The 22,500-nt window shown below is 41.7% G+C and overlaps 1 protein-coding gene across 2 annotated transcripts in view; it reads right to left on the bottom strand.

Moving 5' to 3' along the window:
- Window positions 1-3,278: 3,278 nt before the first annotated feature.
- The window catches only part of UPF3A (UPF3A regulator of nonsense mediated mRNA decay), a 36,679-nt gene continuing 17,457 nt past the window's right edge, over window positions 3,279-22,500 (bottom strand). The window contains exons 8-10 of one of the 2 annotated variants that reach the window (XM_075200171.1): window positions 17,433-17,590; window positions 7,995-8,289; window positions 3,279-3,810 (exon numbers count right to left, since the gene is read on the bottom strand). In XM_075200171.1, the coding sequence (XP_075056272.1) occupies window positions 3,658-3,810; window positions 7,995-8,289; window positions 17,433-17,590 (606 nt within the window). In that variant the 3' untranslated portion in view covers window positions 3,279-3,657. The remainder of the gene's footprint in view (window positions 3,811-7,994; window positions 8,290-17,432; window positions 17,591-22,500) is intronic. The other variant, XM_075200172.1, reaches the window with a different exon arrangement.

The following is a 22,500-nucleotide window of genomic DNA, read 5'->3' as shown; positions in this document are numbered from 1 at the left end:
TTTTCCCCTGGCTGTGTCTCAGCCGTTGCTATGATGACTGGGATGCCACTTCCGGTTTCGTCCTGGCTATTACTAAGGCAATGGTGAGGGTGCTATGCTTTGATCCACCGCGGCCTGGCAACATTAACAATTAACAATTTAATTAGCAGCCTCCTGAGGCTGATCACCAGCAGGGATTCCTGGCTTCCTATTGGCCTATCTATGTATTTATAAGGCAGGGAGGGCTTAGCCTCCCTGCCCAGGGCCATCTTTTCCATTGGGCACGATGGGCAGGTGCCTGGGGGCCCCACGGGCAAGGGGGCCCCATAGGCAGGGCTCTTAATTAGAATAAATAATCCTGCAAAAGAAAAAACCTGCAAAAAAAACCTTAATGGGTCACTAAGCAAGTACATCTATCTATCTCCATATATCTATATCTGTATCTCTATAAATCTCTCTCTCTCTCTGTGTATATATATATATATATATATATATATATATGTAGGGGCCTCGGTGCACTGCTTTGCCCGGGGGCCCATAATGTTGTTAAGATGGCCCTGTCCCTGCCGGTTATAGTGTTCAGTTCCTGACTGCTGACCTGCTCCTGTCCTTTTGTCCTGATTCCTGGATTCCTTTGTGTTTGTCCTTTGGCTTGTTTCTCTTGACTTCTGATTGTTTGCTTGTGGCCCTGACCTTTTTGCTTGTGACTCAGATACCCTTGTTTGCTGCTGGCCCTGACCTTTGCCTGAACCTGACCACGCTGCCTGCTGTCATCACCTCCTATTCCTGTGCTGCCATTACTCAGAAGCTTGCACTACGTTGAGAATGAAGACCTGGGGGCTTCTGAGTACCTGTGAGCATATCCAGCTTGTAACAGCGGGGTAACTAAACCCCTAACAGTGGAACTGCCTCAAGCTCATCCTTCCACGTTGCAAACTGCACAATTTACTGACTTTTCATGAAATCTATCTTAAGAGCTTTAGGCCTGGGATATAGCATGCTAAGATGGATTTGTGCACGTTATAAGACACTAATTCTTTTGTTAGAATGAATTGCCCCTTTTGACACATGTGGAGATTAGAGATGGCACAAGGGATGGCTGCTCCTTGTCCGTCTTCATCTTCGTTTTCATCTTGGATACATATGAGACTCTCATGACATCAGGGGCTTAAGGGTAGGACCAGAAAGCACAAGATTTGTATGCAAGACTATGGGCTAGATTTACTAAGCTGCGGGTTTGAAAAAGTGGGGATGTTGCCTATAGCAACCAATCAGATTCTAGTTATCATTTTGTAGAAGGTACTAAATAAATGAAAGCTAGAATCTGATTGGTTGCTATAGGCAACATCCCCACTTTTTCAAACCCGCAGCTTAGTAAATCTAGCCCTATGACTTTTTTCTTATAACACACAGAGGAATTCATCCAGCCGACTCCTCAAAAAGTTCAATGCCTTTAGAAACCATGCCAAATTCAGTGACAACCTTGGAAACTCTAAGACCCCTGAATGAGATGACAGACCACATATCCTCCATTCTCCTACACCACTCATGGTCACACACAGATTTCACATTTGGCAGGAAAAGGGCGCTTCATAAGATGGTAAGGGGATAGGAAAAACGTTGCACTTGTTTAGCTCAGGAGGATCCATGTCTAGCTGATAAAGTATGGTCAATTAATGCATTTGCTACCAAGATCTCAGCATATGGAAACATTTTCTATGGGACAGAAAACTGCAAAAAATTATGCTACTGTTATTTTATGACTTATCCATATTATATCTATTGTATGTGCCCCCTGAAAGAATAGCTCACAAAACTAAACACGATAAGCAAATTAGAGGCATTTAGTTATGCCTCGTGAAATGTATCTGAATCTTCTGTGAACATCTAGGCTCTGTGGATAACAGTCATTAGGCTTCAATTACAGTGTAAAAAATGGCCAAAGCACAACACAAAATGCTCTTTGGAGGCACTGTCCCCCAGAATTTGTGCCACTGTCTAGATTTACGCGAAAGTATATGGGTCTACAGAGTAAGGTGGCGGTGAAGAGGAGAAATTGTTTGCACTGTCTGTTGGGAGACATTGGGCAGAGCAAAGGCATTTTTTATCTTCGAAAAACCAAGGCATATATCTACTGTGCCTCTGTAGATATCTGTAGATAAATATGCTAAGCTGGTGTTAGTAATGAACAGTGGCATTGACAAACTTTATGTCCCAATTACCTTTCATTTCTTTTTTTATTATGTATTTCGTTTATCTGAATTACCCACCAATCTTTAGGCCTTCTTAAGTTGCTATAGAGTGCACTCTTCCAGGTTTATCCTTATTTGAGTGAAATCATCCTAATCATCTTCTGTCAACAATGATTACTTATAGTGTGAAACTGCTGCAACTAGAATTCATGTATTAAACCAAATATGCTTGAATCAGCTATCCCATATCTTAAACTACAAAGCACAGCATGTCAGTTGACTTGCTGTGACATCACTGGCCATGTCCTGAGTAGAAATACAACAGTTAACTTAGAGTAATTATGGCGAGCAAGATCTGTAACCTGTCAGTTACACTGTTCCTTAAGAGTGATGCAAGATAGAGACGTTTCCCCTCCCAACATGCTACAAAAAGGTGAGTTGTATGTGTATATATATATATATATATATATATATATATATATATATATATATTAGATAGATAACTAAATAAATGATGTTTAAAATGCACATATGTCAGTTATTTAATTCAGTGTTAAATCCAATAAAGATAATAGCAACTGGATAAGTTGGAAAAGCAGAGTAGAACATTGCACCCTGAGAGAAGTGTATCTTATTTGTCATGTTGGAAGGTATGCAGAATCCAGCTAATAAGATGACTATGGAGGCACTTCTTGATGTTAAGCAATTCAAGTGTATGTTTAGCTGCATACTGTATTTGTTAGATTTCATATTTTTGTGTTGGTCATAAATAAGGGAAAATATAAAGAACTAATTATATTACCTGTAGAAGACTCACTCAAACAACTTCAACACTGCATCCTATTTCCATGCAAAACAAGCTTCGCTTGATAAAGACACTTCCATTTAAACCATCCACCTTACAGCAGTAGTAAAGAATACATCCACACAAATAATAATTAGTCGCCTGTTAGTGTCTCATTTAGTTGCCTACTGGTGAGTGGAAAATTATGCAAGTATCAAGCCCACATCCAGGAACAATGTCTTCTAAAAAAAAAAAAAAACTATAATTTTCTGAGCATTTGTACTTCAAACAAGCTACAATACACAAATAAAAACAAATGTTCATGTGGATGTAGTCATTATTTTTAGCTTTATTTATCTATGAATGTTCAGTTTCTATATTAATGATGGTTGATAACAAACAATAACTTAAATTAAAGGTTGGTCAAACTTGCTAATGATATTTTCTATCCCTGAAATGTACATCTGAACCCAACAAAGTGGCTATTGTATAATTTATTAGGAGCTATTTGGCACTGAAGGGGTTAACAAAATGAATGCAACATATTTTTCTCACTGTGCTAATGTTCTTTTCCAGGGAAAGAATGAGGCAGGCAACATGTTTGGCTTCAGCTTCTGTTGTCCATAGTCTAAGGCCTACCTATTATCTACTGTTCAGGTTGGAGCTCTTGTATAAAAACCTGTGCTTTTCAGCAAATATGATTTACCCAGCATCTTCTTTCTTCTCTGAGCTTCTTCCTGATATATTGTCTGCATCATTCTTTCTGTAACCGGCCTCTTCCACAAATTTACTTGCAAATCCTGTAGTTATGCGACTGTGAGCTCCTGGCTGGTATAACTGCATTGCCATACGATCCTGTGCAAGGTAAGCCACAACCAGCTGTTAACAGCAAGAAGACTACACAATACATAGCAGTTTCTGAAACACAACACTGTCCACATTATAACACACTATTTTAAGTAAGAAGTAATGGATTAATAACTCCACCCTCTATTTCACTTATCTTACCCACCCAGCATCTTCATTTTCAGTATTAGCAGCTCTTCACTAAAGGCGATGGGGTGATGGGTGTTCAGTAAAAAAATCCATGAAATAAATGTATTTGGGGAATCAACACCCCTCTCCCCAACTAGCAGGGCTACATGCTGCCACACACAAGTGTGCCATTAACCCCACTGGTATCTGCACTATGATCCTTTAGGGATCACAGCTAGGAGCTGAAATGTAAACCTCTGCAGTTGGAGCTTCTTGATGTGACTTGTCCTATGAGTCTTGTCAACAAACTCCATCCGCAGTAGCTTCAATATAAACTGTATGCTGTTTGCATTGTAGGGTCATGGGAGTGGAGGGGCCCGCAGGGGTGAGTTCCTTCTGAACCAATATTTGCGGGCAGGAAAGTTCATTCTGCAACTACAATTTTATTCATGGAGTTCTGCTTTAAAAATAATATCTAAAATAAGTTTTCTGGAACAACATATGCATAGAAAATAGGTGATTTTATGTTCTTAGGAATTGTAAACATTAATTAACAGCATAAAATAGGTTTATTATATGTTGTTTTATACATATGGCAGAAATAATCTCATGATGCTAATAGCTATTCATGTTTTCCTATCCCATTTATCTAACATGAAACTATAGCCAGTATTATATAAGGTTATCCTTAAATACTGAAAACCACTCACACACAGTTCCTCTTTTACACCTAAAATGCTACGGCCATCGTTCCTTTCCTATAGTGCCTCACTTACTCACTGCCTCTGACATTCAGACAAGTAGAATTTACACAGAACTGTACCAGACTGCATTACCACGGGTCCACAGGGAGAGATATTTTATTACCTGTGAAATATGGAATTGTATCCACTTTACTTTAGTGTTTTCCATCTTCTAGTACGGTTAGAATTGAGGGCAACTTGAATACAACATTGGGCCAGAAAAGTCCAAAGAGAAACAGTTCACAGAAAAAAAAAGGAAGTCTAGTAAACCTAGATAATGTGTTTTTAGAGCAGTGTTTCCCAACCACAGTCCTCAAGTACCCCTAACAGTGCAGGTTTTCCAGGTCACTAGTGATATAATTACTAGCACCTGTGGATCTTTCAAAATGTGTCAGTCAGTAATGAATACACCTGTGCTCCAGCAAGGAGATATGGAAAACATGCACTGTTAGGGGTACTAGAGGACTGTGGTTGGGAAACACTGCTCTAGAGGAAAGATTAAAACCTTTAATTATACTAAGTAATGTAACAGGGTTAAAGTAGGAGATATCAGAGCTTTCTCCTGCCTTAACCTATTTTACACTGGTCACTGCAGTCCACATAGACTCCTATTGGGACTGCGATGTGACCCAAGTTAACATGCCAGCCTTAAAAAACTAACCATACCTAACTTACCTTTATAATGGAGTCCATAGTCATCCATCGCCGCAGGGAAAGCTGCTGTGGATCCATCGTCAGGACACATCACTATGCGTATGGTTGACCTTACAGGGGACATTTACTCCTTTCACGGGCAGCTTTAGTTAGTTTAGGTGGGGGGGCTCAAGCGTAATGATACTTACTGCCACTCACTAGTCACCAAGGTTAAATAGACCACTAAAACTTAGAGGTTAGAACAGTGGCTTCAGTAGCACAGAAAGGACAAAGCTCTGGTTCTATGGATTACCTAAGAAACATAAGGCGGTTGGACGTGAAGAACCTCAAGTAGAAATGTAAAAGGATGGACAAATGCTGAACAAGGTCTGTCGAAGACACTAATCTCTGGTCACTGATTTTATATATATATATATATATATATATATATATATATATATATATATATATATATATATTATATTATATTATTATATATAATGCGCTGTTCATTTTTCTTTGTGACCACTTGTTACCTGGCAAATAATTTTAGCCAGGTAACAAGTGGTTACCTGACTAAAATTTGGGCAAAATTATGCTTTTTTTTGTAAAAGGAATACGAACCAGGTAACATTTAACCCTCCCAGTTTTTTTGCCCCAAGACCACTTTTTGTTTGCCTTGTCTACACTCTATCACCACAGAGTTTCACAGTATCAATCTGCTCTACGTCATCATATCTTAATAGAATATATTAATGCATTATACCAGTAATTAGAAATGATCATTCATTATTTTTTTTTTGCTGGAAGGCATGTGTCCACCTACATATCAACTAATCCATCATTTACAGGCGTACAGATGTAAATAAAATAAGGAAATTTAAACTACAAACTGGCAACAGAAATTTTGGGTATAGTTTGCTCTCCCTACATTTCATTCCACAAACCTGGGCCTGGCCACTGGACTGATAACTCTCTCTTCCTTATCCAACATTCTGAAAAAGTACTGCTGTCAATCATCCCAATATATAAAAAAATATTTTTTCTATCTTGACTATAAAAAAATATCTGCCCCATAACAAAAAGTGTAAATGTAAATCCAAAGTCCACTCTGCCATCAATTTAGGACCATGTTCTTCATTAATTTTAATTTTCTGCTTTTCTCCTAAAATACTACTTAGTTTGGACCCATTTGTTTCATGCTGAGACTTGTAGTGTCATAGTACAGCCACAGGCTGTCCAGGCCAGTCTTAAATTAATCATGAGAATAACTGGACAATTGGGACTGCCATTATTACCCATATCTATTTTGTGTATTAAATGTTTCTAATACATTGATTGAAGTAAACCCATAAATGTGATTTCCCACATAATTTGTATAGTCTGAGGTTTGGTTTCCACCACCTCCACGGATTGTAAAAATTATGTTTTTAGTGGGGAGAAACATGCTCTGTGGCCTTAGTGATACTACAGAGTAGCCATGTAAGTTAACCTGGTAAAATTGGTAGAATTGTACTTATTAATGGAAAATGTAATGTGGCAGTTTTAGAACAATGTCAGCCAATAATGCCAGAAAATTTAACATGGCATCTGCCACGCCACTTTGGAGGTTTCAACTTTATGATTTACTTCCTCTGTTATCATTAATACAGGTGTTTACTATTGCTGATGTTTTTGTTGTAAAAATATAGCAAAAGAATATTAAAAGTTCTCTTATTTATAGTTGATCAGCAGCTGGGTACTAGTAAGCACACATGGGGACATTTATGACAACTGATGAATAGGAAAAGAGACTGTAATCGATATCAAATTATTATGTTTGCTACAATAAATCTTTCTAAACACTACCACAAAAATGACAGTGTGTTATAGTCACAGCATCCTTTTCCTGGCCACTAAGTTCCATAAATAACAGGGGCCTTCCGCTCTCTTCTGCCACCCAAGGTCCCCTTATATCACCGCTCCCTGTAGTTCTTGTCAATGGGTGTTCACTTCTGCAGAATAGTGAATGAATGGGGAATGGAACAGGTGGAGAGGGAGAATACTTCCTATCTCTCTCCTGTCGCTACTTCTCTTTCACTTTCAGTCACCAGTAAATTAAGGGCACTTGTGTCATTTCTTCTGCAATCAATTAATGCAGGGCATCCGGTGTACAGAGCCTGAACAAAGAGGGGTGATGCAAGTTAGGGGCCCAGAGGTTTGGCAATGTTCTTAGCTTGCTTCATGGGAGGAACAGCCCTGCATAAATGTCCCCCCTCAAAAAAAAAAATTGCCCTTAAATACCGTCTGACAGTTAATGGAAGATACAAAGTGCAGGAATTTTATTTAAAACATGTTTTATTAATTTATTTCCGATTATTGACTGTCTTCATTCCTTCCATTGACTGGTGGTTCTGTTTTACGCCATAAAATTAGAAGGTAACGATCTTTGTCTTACAGTAACAGAATACATCTCTCATACTACTCAACATGTTGAATGTGTTTTGGCAATACTGACTCACTAAGTGTAATCAACAAAATGAACAATGAAATGAATAGCATCCAGTAAAGATTCTACATGACAAAAAAATGATGTGTCTTATTTACGGTATATATAATGTGCTTCTGTAAGTAAATTGGTGTATAAGGACCACTTTTTATAGGGAACTATTTGGCTAATGAAAAATGATCCTAAAAGAATAAAAGAACCTTATTTCTTATGCGTTCCTTTTTGGATGCCATGTCATCACACTTGTCCTCTTTACCCAGTTTGTCTACAGCATCCGCTGCAAAGCTGGTGCTGTGGCTCCCTTTTTTGACACGGTCTTGGTTGTATGCCTTTCCCCATTTCTGGTCATCCTCGTTCCTCCTTAAAAACTTCTCGAACTCATAGTGTGTTCTTTGCTTTCTGCCATCCTCCATACGATGATACCTTTGCCGTTCTTGGTCTTTATCTCGAAATCTCCTGTCATCTCTTTGTTCTTTGTCACTTTCATTCTGAGTCCTGACAAAGGGCAACATTATGTTGTCTGTTATTATGTACAGTGCTAGTCCACCTACATCTATTGGCATAGAACTATCACATACGGAGTTACAAAAACAAAGAAACAACGTTTATTTTAACAGAAATTCTTGATACTGGTTAAAATACAAAATGCAGAAACAGGATTTTGTACTTACATTAAATCACTTTCTCTGATTCAGTTGAGGGACACTGCAACCTTGGGGGTATAGTGGCTGGTCCAGAAATTAGGCACTTATTTGAATCTGCACAAAATACAGCAGGCTTCTCCCCCTCTATATCCCCTCCCTTCAGAAAACCACAGTTGTTAACTAACTAAACACCACATGATAGGATAAAAAAAAAGATAAAACAAATAGAAGAACAACTTTCAGCTTCAGAGACATAAAAATTGCAATTCTCCTTTGCGGCAACCTTGAAGACGTTCCAAAGCTGCCCCTAGGAGAGGGTATGCTGTGAAATTGCTGTATGAAAAAATTTTTGTTCAAAATTAGCTTCTTGGGTGCAAAGACATTGACGCAGTAAAATCTTGTGAATGAAAGTGAAAGATGGAAGACAAGGTGACTGCCCAAAAGGGCTGCTCAGCTGAGGCTCCCAGGTGCCACCCAGGAAGCACTCACTGATCTAGTAGAATGTGCTTTGATATTTTCCAGAATAGGTTTCCTATGCTAATATATACCTGTTGAATTACAGAAGTAATCCAGCTAGCAATGGTTTGCGGAAAAGCCACGCTAGCCTAAAGTTGGAATAACTATATGCTGATTTAGGTGGAATTTTGACACCACCTTAGGTTTAAATTATGACTTTGTGTGCAGGACAGCGCTGTATAGTTCTGAAACTCTTCTTGCAGAAAGGATCACCAAGAAAAAACCATGTAAAAATATGTGATTTTTTTTGTAAGAAATGTTAAAGACTCCAAAGCTTCAAATGGACGATGTTGTAAATCTGTCAGAACCAACTTCAGGTCCCACTGAGCTATAAGAGGAATGAGTTGAGGCTACACATGCAGCACTCCCTGCAAAAACAATCTGTACTTCTAGCAGAAGAGCCAACATCCAACATCTTTTGAAATCAGACCAACAGGGCAGAGGTCTGAACTTTTAAAGAACTAAATCTCAAACCACTGTCAAGACCTTCCCCCAATAACAATAAAAGTCAATTTAAAGGAAAAGGTATGAAAACTTTTGCTCCACACCAAGATATACAGTATACCTCTTCCATGCTCTATGTTAGTTTCTAGCTAAAATAGGCTTGGGTCTCAACCAAGATGTTCGATAGATCCTTTTTTAAAGAATCATGGCCTCAATAGCCATGTTGTCAAAGTCACCTGACCCTGAAGCTGCCACAATGGGTATGCTGCCATTATTAGAAGGCCTGTGTACCAAGACCTTCTTGGCCAGTTCACTGAGATGATGAGAACATCCTCTCTATATATCTTTTTGAGAACCTGTCGAAGCATAGCTGTCAGAAGAGGTAACTCAGTTAATAAGTCTATGGGACCAATATGACGCCTACCAGAAATGCCTACAGATTCCTGGATCTCAAGTAAGAGTCCTCCATCTTGTGGTTCAACCAAGATGCTATTATATCAACATCTGGTTTACCTCACTTTTTCACAATATGAATACAGACAACTGGGTTAAGGGACCAATTCCAGGGGTTAGGGCATGCCTGCTTAGGAATTCTGCTACAAAATTTTCCACCCCATGAACATTTTGTTCCATCCAGCACATTATTTTGGTGCTCAGTTTTATTGTCAGGGAGCCTATTTTGCCTCCCTGATGGTTTATGTATGACATAGCATTGGCATTGTGCAAGCGTTTAACACCACTCTTAGTTCTAGTAAGTAAAAATGCCTACAGGAGGCGCTGTAGAATTACAGCTCCCCAACGCTGCAAGCTTGCATCTATAGTTCAGTCCCAAATGGCAAAAGGATGACCCGTATTGAGATTGTTGACCTTCAGCCACCAGAAGATAGACTGCACAGTCAGAACCCATGAGCTGACTGGACAAGCAGTTGTTTGTCCTGTTCCATTTCACAAGTATCTTGGTTTTGATTTGGCATAGAATTAATGCCGTTTTGAGAGACAAGAGAGACCTTATTAGACTCTGTAGAGAACACTCTCTATTGACTGGTATTGAACAGCAGCCCTAAAAATAGCATTTGTTGGGCAGGTATTAGGTTCAATTTCTGGTGGTTTATTACCCACTCAGGGGACTCTAGAGTCTGGGCCATCACATGCAACTGTGTTTGGAGGAGGGATGAGGATCATTAGCAAATTGCTCAGGTAGGGCATAACTGTCACCCATCTTGGATCTCAGAAGAGCATCCATAACTGCCATTATCTTTGGGAATATTCTCAGTTTTTTTGCCAAGCAAAATGGTAGGGACTGAGATTGATAATAGTGAAACATGACATTGAATATGAGGAACTAATGGCATTTCCAGATTGGGAAATGTAAATATGCAATTTTGATGTCCACTGAGGTTAAAGATGGGCCGAAAGGTCATGTCTAGACTTTGAAATAAAAAATCATCGCACTCTTCCCTTCTGGAACTGGGCTGACCTCTTCAGAGGAGACCAAAGACTTAATAGCCTCCTTTAGGGAGAACCCTTTTTCCCTGTTTCCTGGAAGATCTGTGTGAAAAACGGTCTGGGGAGAAGAAGACAAAGAATGGACTGTTTCTTTTTCCTTTTAAACAGTGAAATATCAGGAACCTTCGGCTCCTCTTAGTCCTGAATGTTGAGAGCTTCTCTCAGTTTGCCCTAAATTATGTACCCCTTGGCTTTTGGATAGATCATCCTCAAAACCTGAAGGATCCTCAATGTTATTAAACTCTGAATAAGACTCCTCACAGGACTGGACCAGAGCAGCACTCTGGCACTTGCAAGGCTTGGAAACAAAAGTGGACTCCATATATTTTTCCGATGAGTAAGAAACTTGTACAAGGTCCTGCACTGATCTAGCCAGACACTGAATCCAAGCTGGCTCCTCCTCTGCCACAGAAATCAGGCCTAAAGAACCCTGGCTGAGAACCCTCTGAGGTAGGTTATTGTCTGATGTATTGGGGGGTAGGGAGATCATCTCTCTTACCTCATTGGGACTAGCAGCAAGCTGTCTGAGCTCCACAGACTCCATAGACTAGGGTAGTATCTTAGCTCAGGCTTGTTCTGCCATCTTAACCTCAGTTTTCCCCCCACACAAGGGGGATAGGGGAAACAACCCCTCAGGCTTGTTTCTGTGTCCAGTCGTGCATTTATGGTCCTCAAATGTTGCACACAGAGCCTCTGACTCAGACAGTCCACTAGACAATTTACCCTGACATTTGGAACAGCTAAAATACATTACATATTTTCTCCAACCAGACTCTGGAACTGCTCCCCTTATCTGACATGACAGAAAGGTTACAAGAAGGACAGAGGGAAAGAAAGTGTAGCTACAGTGATGGACAGGCATTTTAAGACTGCTGCAGTGCACAATAGCAAGATACTGTGGCTAAAGAGACAGACAATCTATCAGAGCAACTAAAATGCACAATAATAAACAAAAAAGTGTAGCTGCTCCTGGTGCCATGATATCAGTCTTTCATTGTCAATAGCCTACCATGCCATTGTGTTTGATTTGCCTTTTATAACCTGTTTGTGTTTTCTAAACCCAATAAAAACTTATTTCATTAAAAAAAAAAAAGTGTAGCTGCAGTGACAGACAAACAAAAAAAAAGAAACGGAGTGAGAAATCATACAGAAATAGTAAAGACTCCCACACAAATACTTCCTATAGGAGAGGAGGTTTGAGAGACAACATATGGTTGAAATATCTGTCTGTTCTGGTGGGCTTTCCCTTGAGGTAAAAGCACTCCAAGAATATAGCGCCGGCAGTTGGGGATAAGCACAAGGGCGTAACCACCATTGCTGCAGCAGCTATGGGCAGGGCCACCATCAGAAACTGTGGGGCCCAGTACTAATTAATCTGGCGGGGCCCCCCTCCCCATACATGTGCCACCCTCCCTCTTTGCCATACATGCGCTCCTATCCCTCATCACAGTCAGGGCTGCCAAGAGGAATTCAGGGCCCGGGTACAACAAACTCATGGGGCCCCCCCATAGTTGAGTAAGCCCTAAAAATTTTTTGCGCCGCCTATCGGCGGCGCAAAAAACACGACGCGGGTTTGGTCATACATTCAGGGGCGTGTCAATGCGCCATTGGGGCGTGGCTAGCCTAACGACGGTGCAAAAATTTTCGGGAATGTGGTCATACATTTGGGGCCGTGGCAATGCACCGTTGGGCGCATAGCTAGCACATCAAAATCACTAGGTCCTGAATTCACCACAGCGTCACATATGTCCAAGCACTCCTGACTTTTAAGACATCCAGCACCACAGTGTAGTATACAAAGAATGCAGTGTGTACACAAACAGTTCAGTCTTGGCCTGCGCCCACTGGGCTCACCAAACATTGGCATTGTCCCTACTAGAATCACAACATTTCACACACTATGCTGCTCTGTCCTACCTGTTCTTCTCACTTTCTCCACCCGAGGCTGCTGGTTTCTTTAGTTGTGGCTTGCCTGGATCTTGGAATGTAGAAGGACCTATTTGGGAAAAAAATGGCTACATTTAGAAAATTTCAGTCAGACGCAGCGTTAAATCAATAGCACCCACGATTAATAATTAGGCCTTCCTCCAGCCCCAACATTAAAATAATAGAATTCACATGTAATAAATAAACCTATTTCCCGTCATGCAAACAGCCTAGCAATACCTATTTCCCGCAACCATCACTGCCATTAAATAATTCATAGTCACATTTAATAAATAGACCTCATCCTCCCCAAACTCACCTCCACATTCAATAGGCCCCAAATCACCCCATCTTAAATTAATAATCCCCACTATTAAATTGCCTCACCATCACCCTACAAACAAAATAGCGCCCATTAATTAGCCACCACCTACCCCACACACACTACATTGCAACAAGCCCCATCACAACTACACTGCGCCCTCCATGCTGCTTTCCCCCCTTTTTATTCACTCTGTGCCTCTTTGCCCCTTTTTTTTATAACTCTGTGCCTCTCTGCCGCTGTTTTCCTCCTCTGTGCCTCTCTGCCCCTGTTTTCCTCCTCTGTGCCTCTCTGCCCCTCTTTTCCTCCTCTGTGCCTCTCTGCCCCTGTTTTCCTCCTCTGTGCCTCTCTGCCCCTCTTTTCCTCCTCTGTGCCTCTCTGCCCCTCTTTTCCTCCTCTGTGCCTCTCTTTTCCTCCTCTGTGCCCCTCTTTTCCTCCTCTGTGCCCCTCTTTTCCTCCTCTGTGCCCCTCTTTTCCTCCTCTGTGCCCCTCTTTTCCTCCTCTGTGCCTCTCTTTTCCTCCTCTGTGCCTCTCTTTTCCTCCTCTGTGCCTCTCTTTTCCTCCTCTGTGCCCCCTTTTCCTCCTCTGTGCCTCTCTTTTCCTCCTCTGTGCCCCTCTTTTCCTCCTCTGTGCCCCTCTTTTCCTCCTCTGTGCCCCTCTTTTCCTCCTCTGTGCCTCTCTTTTCCTCCTCTGTGCCCCTCTTTTCCTCCTCTGTGCCTCTCTTTTCCTCCTCTGTGCCTCTCTTTTCCTCCCCTGTGCCTCTCTTTTCCTCCTCTGTGCCTCTCTTTTCCTCCTCTGTGCCTCTCTTTTCCTCCTCTGTGCCTCTCTTTTCCTCCTCTGTCCCTCTCTTTTCCTCCTCTGTGCCTCTCAGTTTCTTTCCTTACCTTTTGTCAGCTTCTTTCTTTTCTTCTCTTCTCTTCTGTCTTCTCTTCTTTCTTCTTCTTTGGTCTTGTCAGGCTGCGGCGCTCCTCACTGACTGACTGCCGGGCGTGACTTGATGACGTCACGCCCGACAGTCAGTGTGAATGGAGAAGACAGGAGAGGAGGGACGCGGCGCCGCGGTCACGTGAGTATTGATTTTTTTTTTTTTTTTTTTATTTCTTATAGCTCCCCCCACCAACGCCCCCCCCCCCCCTCCCCCTACCCCGCGGGAATTTTTTTTTTAAAAAAATAAAAATACGCAAAATACAAAAAAATAAAATAAAAAAAAAAAATGACAAAAAATAGCAGCAAGGGCCCGGCCCGGGCCCCCTGGCATGGCCGAGCCCGGGTAAAATGTACCCGCTCCCCCCCCCTCTCGGCGGCCCTGATCACAGTACATTCCCCCCTACTCCCTCACAGTAAATGTGTCCCTCCCCCAAAGTAAATGTCCCCCTCTCCCCTCCTCGCAATTACAGTAAATGTCCCCCTCTCCCCCCAATCACAGTTAATGTCCCCATCTCCCCGCAATCACAGTTAATGTCCCCCTATCCCCCCCAATCATAGTTAATGTCCCCCTCTCCCACAGTTATTGTCCCCCTCTCACCCACCCTCCACAGTTAAGGTCCCCCAAACTCTCTCTCTCCCCCCCTCCCTCCAAAGTTAAGGTCCCCCAGGCTCTCCTTCTCCTCCCTCCATATTTTTGGTCCCATGGGCTCTCCCTCTCCTTTTCCACAGTTAAGGTTCCACGGGCTTCCCCCCCGAAAAAAAAAATTGCTAATTAACTTATCTTCTCTTTCGCGATCCTGCAGCACGGTCGGTGACTGCGGGGCTTGGACAGTCCAGAGAGTCTGGGCAGACGGAGAGGTCTGTCCGGGCCCCTCACAGCAGTACTGGCCGTACCCCCCTGATGACGGCCCTGGCTATGGGTCCCACATTTGAGCAGGGCCTGTCTTCCCTTTCAAAGTTTTGTTAAGAAATATCATGGAAACATCAAATGTACAGTTACTGTTGTAACCATGTGTTGAGACAGGAAGATTTCCGCAGTTTCAGTCAGTTGCTATGATTAGAGCAACTAGCATTGTTTCACACTCTGGAAGCATCAGCGGTACAGTCACGCAGCTAAACGTCCAACAACTTCTGATTGGCTTTGCTGGCTTTTTAAACAGCTTCCTCTTACCAGTCTAGTGCTGGTGATAATTCCTGTTTGATCACAAGTGTCTTTGTATCGTGACCTGATTCTGTCTCTTAGTATTTGACCCGGCTTGTTAAACGATTCAGCTGTCTTCTTTACTTCTGACCTTTTGGCTTGTTTAATGGATCTTCACCTATATATCTGCCTGCCCTGACTCCTGGCTTATTTAAATGATTCTGCTGTCTTCTCTCTTGACCTTTTGGCTTGTTAAATGGATCTGCACCTATATCTCTACCTGCTCTGACCTCTGGCTTGTCTGTATTCTGCATTAACCCTTGCCTGTCTGGCTCAGCATTTTCTATTTACAGTCTGATTGCTCACTACCTGTTACGCTGTTCACTACACCAGGCAAGTGACAGATTATTCCACATTAACCCTTGCCTGTGTGGCTCAGAGCTCTGCTATTTACAGCCTGGTTGCTCACTACAAGTTACTGTGTTCTGTGTTCAAGTACTAAATCAACAATTGCTACTACCTCAGCTTAAGTCCTGAGGGCAGCTGTGTACTGTGGAACCTAACAAGTTCCTCTGAAAGGGGGCTGCTAAAGGTGAACATCTTGCAAAGCGGTTCTAGCAGTTGAGGATCTCACGCTCTCTGCCTTTAACAAGGTTCCATGTGTACATGTGAGTTTTTCACCATTGGGTAGTACATGTGGGCCTTTACAAAATTTTTCTTTGGGCCCCACAAATGTGTAGTTATGCCCCTGGATAAGCACCTTCCCCTAGGGCCCAATCCAGACATGGCTGCTCTCCTGTAATACAGTTTCTCTACTATGCCAGTCTGTCCCTAGTTTAGGACTGCTACAGTAGCTGCTCCCATCTGACCTGCTCCGGAGCACCGGAGGTCCTGCACTACTTCACCTTGCAGAACTTGGGGATGACTGCTACACAGATTCCTTTCTCCCAGCAGCAATAGAGAGAAAGAAAGACACTTACCTGTAGCCACACCTATGAGGTGTGGTCAGGTGCCTAATGTGCCAGTAGGCACTAGAAAAGAGGGCCCTCAGTCACTACCCTCTGGAGGCAACCCTTGATGGGAGTGGGAGGTCCACGAAATGGTACCTCCTCAGCCCGCTTCATTGCCAATTGTGGTGGGACTACTACAGTGCAGTGAAGTCGCTGCAGCAGTAGAGGTGAGTAGGAGAATAAGTAAACAAACTAAATAAAGTAATAAATCACCAAAAACATTCATCCATACATTAATGCTCCCATAGGAAAAAGCGCCCACACTCTTTCATCACTTAGTTTAAACAGGTTCCCTAAATGGAGGGGACATACAGGAGGAAGAGACTTGTGAATTTTGAGCAGATTCAAATAAAGTGACTTAGACCTGGACCAGCTTCTATACCTTTAAGGTTGCAGTGTCTCCCAATTGTATGAAAGAAAACCTTGGGTACTCTATTATGGGAGATCCTCTTATCATGTTTAATTATCCTGATGTTTTTCAGCGAAATAATAAGTTGTATAGATTTATTTATACTAAAGTTAAAAATACTTTGTATATAATGACCTAATTATTTTTAGACCAAATGAGACTAAAGCAATGCATTAAATAGTATGTATTTAAATATAATTTACTTAAAGTTTACATTATTATTTATTTTCCAAATAGATCAATGCAAAGTGCTTATCTATATCAGCCTACAGTTCCATTACAACTAATGATTCAAATCCAGAAGTTGTCCTTTGAACAGTGTTCTGTAAAATGCTCTGCAGCTGATGGTGAGCAGCATTAGGTGAGATAAGGTAAGGTAAAAATTATTAGCAATGATGCATAGAAAATAATTAAGATACGTAGCAACAAAAATAAATCAATTCTATTTCGAGACTATTAGGGCTAGATTTACTAAACTGCAGGTTTGAAAAAGTGGAGATGTTGCCTATAGCAACCAGATTCTAGCTGTCATCTATTTAGTACATTCTACAAAATGACAGCTAGAATCTGACTGGTTGCCACTGGCAACATCTCCACTTTTTCAAACCGCAGTTTAGTAAATCTAAATCTACTGCTGCTGATGATCAACGCCTCTAATCCTGTACACACTTTGAACCTGTCAGTCTAGGGTAAAGTCAATAAGTGTAGTCATTTTTTTTTCTCTATCTAGATACAACTCATTACAACAACAAAAAATCTGGATTGTCTTGGAACACAAAAAATGGACCCTTACTTTTCCTTGAGTTCTTTGACAAAGTGTTCAAAAGTTCTCATTTTAATGCTCCCAGAAGATGACTTTTCCCATTTTGTTTCTTCTAGCTCAATTTCTTCTACTTTCTCTTTTTGTTTCTCATTGATTATCTCATCGCCCTTCTCAGGTTTCTTAAGGAGCTAAATGTAGAGATGTATTACAGAGAAAATAAACATAAACACTAAGTAATAAGAAACAATTTTATTTTACACCTCACAGTGCTGTTTTATATGAGGAGTAAACAAAGTTATTGTTATGTCCCCTCTATATTCAGCATTCTAATGTATAGCAGATTATAATTTTTCTTTAGTTTGGATCCCAAGGAGCTATAGGAGAATGTATGGAGGCTGCACATGTTTATATATCTAGTAACAAAAGAGAACTTCTTATGGCTGAAGACGGACAGTGCCACAATCTAAACTTTTAAAGAACGAAGCCTCAGAATGTTGTCTGGACTGGACCCGCTTTCAAAAACAGAAATAACCGGGCTAATTAAAATCTTTAAATCTTCCATACTCTATTGTAATTCATAGCTGAGACCAGCTTTCTAGCCTTAAGCATGGTCTCCACTATGTTGTCAGAAAAACCCTTGGCCTTGAGAATCATAACTCCAAAATCCACATTGTTAAAGCCTAACCTAACAGGTCCAACCATAGAGGAAGAAGCAGCGATGGGCCTGCTGCCATTTTGATAATGTCAATGTACCATGGTCCTCTTGGGCCAGTCTGGTGCCACAAGTATAATATCCTCTTTTTTAACCTTCTTTAGGAATCTTGGAGGGATTGTTACTGGAGGGAACAGGTATATTACCTGACTTGTTATTGGTATGCATTAAAATAGTTTTATTCATTGAATGTGAGTAATTATTTAAAATCAACAGTGAAATAAAAATAGTGTTTATAGTGTGTATAAGTCAGAAATGTAATACAAATTTCAAAACAGTTTGCAAGAACATTAGTCTTTGTAAACGTGAGACTCTTGGCTTCCTGAAAAAATACCCTCTGCTGTCTATTGTCAACCAGCAACCCCAGAAAAATCATTCACTTGGTGGGTACCAGGCTGGATATCTGATGATCCACCTGTGAGACTCTAAGGTCTTGGTTGTCATCTGCATATCTGCCTGAAGTCGAGGATTATGTCTTGACTAACAAGCTGTACAACTTAAGGATGACTGTCAGTTCCCTGGATCTCAGAAGAACGGCCTCTGTGCTGCTGCCAGGCCAAAAAGTAGAGCCCGAAATTGATAATGATAAGAGAGGACTGCAAATATGAGAAGACATCCCTGATGTCCAAGGAAATAAGGAACTCGTTCTTCCTAATGCCGTTCATGACTGATCTTAGGCAGTGGTCAAAGTGTCAATTTAGAAGTGGTGGCGTGGGAATTTAGAAATTGCAGTATAGAAAATGTAAGTGAATGGAGCTTGATGGTTTTAAAATGAAGGCAGTAGGCAAAGTGGCGGTATGGCATGCCACTGTATACCAGCCCACTTCGTGCACTGATCTTAGGGATTTCATCTTGAACCTGCCCAAATGATGGGTGGACAGATCTCAAAGGACTTTCAGGTTCAAAATGAACCAGAAAGTTCCATCTGCCTTCTGGAATAAGAAAGGTTTCAACAGATTCCTAAGCTGTTCTGTGCATTTTAGACTGGAATGACCACTCCAGAATGTCACGAATCGGGGTCTTAGTCCTGTTTACACCACTCGGCGTTACCATATCACCGTACATCTCCCTCCTGGTCGAATGCAGCATTCTATCCTAGAAAAGCGTGACTTCTGTTTGCAGTACTGGAGGCTGCCATCTTGAGTGAGACATTTGCTAAACAGCCTGCTGAGTCTGAACACCTGATCTCATCCACCATTTGGCTTCCTCTGCAGACTATAAGAGTCTCCTCCCACACTCAGCAAGTTGCCAGTGCAACACTTTCCTAGTTCCGGGTTCCAGACTTCCACAGTTGCTGTTGGTTGCTGCTTCAACCCTGTCTGCTGTATAAAGATCTCAACCATCATCCTTTGTGTGAATTCAGCTTCACCCTGTTTGCTGTCCTATGGATTTCTACCATTAACTCTCTGAGAGAGTTCAGCTTCGTCATGTATGCTGTTATATGGACTTTTACTGTTAACCCTCTGAGTGAGTTCAGCTTCATCGTGTATGCTGTTATATGAACTGCAAACCATTAACTCTGTATGAATTCAGCTTCATTCTGCCTGCTGAAATAAATAGTTTGGTTATTTATTCCTCGTGTGGATTCACCTTCATTCTATCAGCCTGTGTACAGATTCCAGCTATTATCTTCTGTATGGATCCTCCTCTCATCAATCTATTCCTGTCTCTCCTACTGGCTATCTGGGGTAGTAGGTTGTTGTTCTGAGTCATCCATCTTCTGGAGCCATTTCTGTGTCTCGGGGTACCGACTTCCAGTTCCAGGCCTAAACCAGGTTCTGAGTTGTCATGGGCTAGTTCCAGGCTTAGTCTGTTCAGGAAGTTGCCACCCCAGTATATCCTCTGCCTGAGTTCTGAGTCTTCCCAGTCCCAGTTGTGGTACTATATTTGCCTGAGTCTCTGAGTTCTTGGAGGTACTGGGTCTCTGGTCGTGGGTTCAGGTCCCCCTGTTCCTTCGTCCAAGTTCCAGTCCATCAACTCCAGATTCCAGACATTTATTTCAGTACAGAGTCCAGTTCAGCATTCCTCCTCCTAACTTCCAGTATATGGGATTAGAGCAAGCTCTATGAGCAAGGCATTCATCCGGCTTCCCAGTTTCCACTACACTCTTTCCACAGCTAGCCCCAGGGGTCCCGGAAAACCTATTGCCGTGACACAGAGGAAACAAAAGATTGAATGACCTCCATCAGAACTAGTCTTTTTGTTTTATCAATGTGAAGACATGTGGAGAAAAAGTCTAGGACTATGATTCTTCTCACCCATGCATCTGATGTGGAATTGTACCACTGATTCCTGAAGAGAAGAAGACAGGCTCATAACACAGGTGCTCATGGGTGGAAGGCATGCACCTCATGCTGATTGTTTTTCTTAAGATTTGGTCTTTTAGTATGGTTTACCTGACTGCAGCCCTTCTGGTAACTGTACCAAACAATTTCCAACCGCTTTCTTAACCCAGGCTGATGCCAAGATGGGTCGAAGAGAGCCCTCAGCAGTAATATATTTAGATTTTAAAATGAATTTGCATTTTCTATCCAAGCCATCTTTGAAGCTGGTTGCATTAAAAGAGGATTTTTGTCCCTACGTTAAATCCTTTTCTCTTTCATCCAATCTGGAGGACACTGCTACCATGGGTTGTATGAGGGCGCATGTAGTTGTCACTTAAATAGTTAAACTGTTAATGTAACTGTTGACAGAAGCTCCTCCCCTATGCAACCCATGTAACTCCTCAGTGTTATTTAAGTGCCCAAGGAGTTGGGCTGATTTCAGTACTGCTCTCCAGTACTTGCTGTTGGTTAGAATAGATTTTCTTTTATTTATTCCTGTTGTTTATTTTTACTTAGGACGGGGTAAGTGCTGTAAGCAGCACTTACACCCACAGGACTAAACGGAGCACCGCTCCATTCATTTCAGATATGCTGGAAGATTTCTTCAGTTAGAGGCAACTACAGCAACGCGCTGATGAGGCCGTCACTGATTTATCCTGACAGTTCCGCGCTGCCCCAGGCATAGAGCGTTGTGCCCTGATCACTGAGCGGCCATTACAGGGAGATACCAGATCCCCCGCTGAGGCGGAGGGGGAACTTGGATCTCCCTGGCCAGAAAAGTGAGCAAACAGTGCGGGGAGTGAGAGCAGAGAGGCTCCCCCCACAACACCTAAGTGAGAGGTGCGCAGTTTACTGCCCCCCTCACAGAAGACGGGGACATCAGCTAATAAATTACAGTGGCTGGCTCCTTCCCTCTTCATTCTCATACAGGCCTTGGGTCCTCAGCAGCTAAGTACCCCACTTGGGAATAACCAATTAATGAGGTTCCTTGTTGTAATAGAGACAAGACTGTCTATATATTAATACAGTTTAAAGTTTTATTATAGAATTCTCTAAAGTTAATGGAGACAGTATTTTACATGAGTGTTCAGTTAAATTATTCTGAGACATTCATTTTATTATCCAGAGATTAATTTATTTATTTTTAAAAAAAACGGAACATAGTTCTATTAGAAACCTAAGAGGAAAAAAATGTTAATCAACATTTATCCTCACCTAACATTACTAAAATAGAACAAGAAAAATAATAAAACCTAAGCTAAATAGTAAGTACTGCCAAGCAGTACTAAACACAGCCCAACTCCGTGGGCACTTGAACAAAACTGTGGTGTTTTTGCCGGCCATTGCATCTACTCAACGTGTGTCGGAGCTTGGTGCATTAAAAATAGGAATTGTTGTGGCCTTTAAAAAACATGCTATAGGGGCATCCACCTTGGGAGACTACCGTTTATTCCTATCCTCCTCTGCAAAAGGATAAAGAGAATGCAGTCTGTGTGAGACCTTGAACCTCTTGTCTGGATTGGTCCAAGCTTCACAAAGCAAAGCTTGCTTTGAAAGAAACAGACTGTTCTTCTTCCTTTTGAACAATGATTAGTCAGGAGAAACACTCCTCAATGTCTAGGATGCTAAGGTTCAGTCACAAGTCTTTTCCAGAGAAATCCTCATTGAAATTTAAGGAATACACAAACTCTGAGTCCTCAGCCACTTCTCCTTCCTCCTGAGAGGAAATGTCCGAAATGCTGTAGAGCTTTGCAGTCTTGCTGTAGAGGTAGATTCTAGATCTCTCTTTAAGTAAGAAGAAAGCTTTGCTAAGCTTGTGCACATTTGGCCAGACTCTGGTGTCAATTAGACTCCTCCATGGAAGTAGTACAGAGAGCCTGGCTAAACATACCCACCTGAACAGGGGGTAACAGAATGATTAACATCCTTGCTCACCAAACTGGAACAAATTACTAGCTGAATAAGCTTTGCAATAGACTGCGCTAAAGATTTTGTCCATATGGTTGTGCCACCTGCAGCCGTACGTGGTAAGTGACCCTCAGTCTTACATACTGCACATAGG

The sequence above is a fragment of the Mixophyes fleayi genome, chromosome 2, assembly GCF_038048845.1.
Source record: "Mixophyes fleayi isolate aMixFle1 chromosome 2, aMixFle1.hap1, whole genome shotgun sequence".
NCBI classification, from domain to species: domain Eukaryota; kingdom Metazoa; phylum Chordata; class Amphibia; order Anura; family Limnodynastidae; genus Mixophyes; species Mixophyes fleayi.
This window is presented reverse-complemented; position numbering and strand designations above follow the sequence as displayed.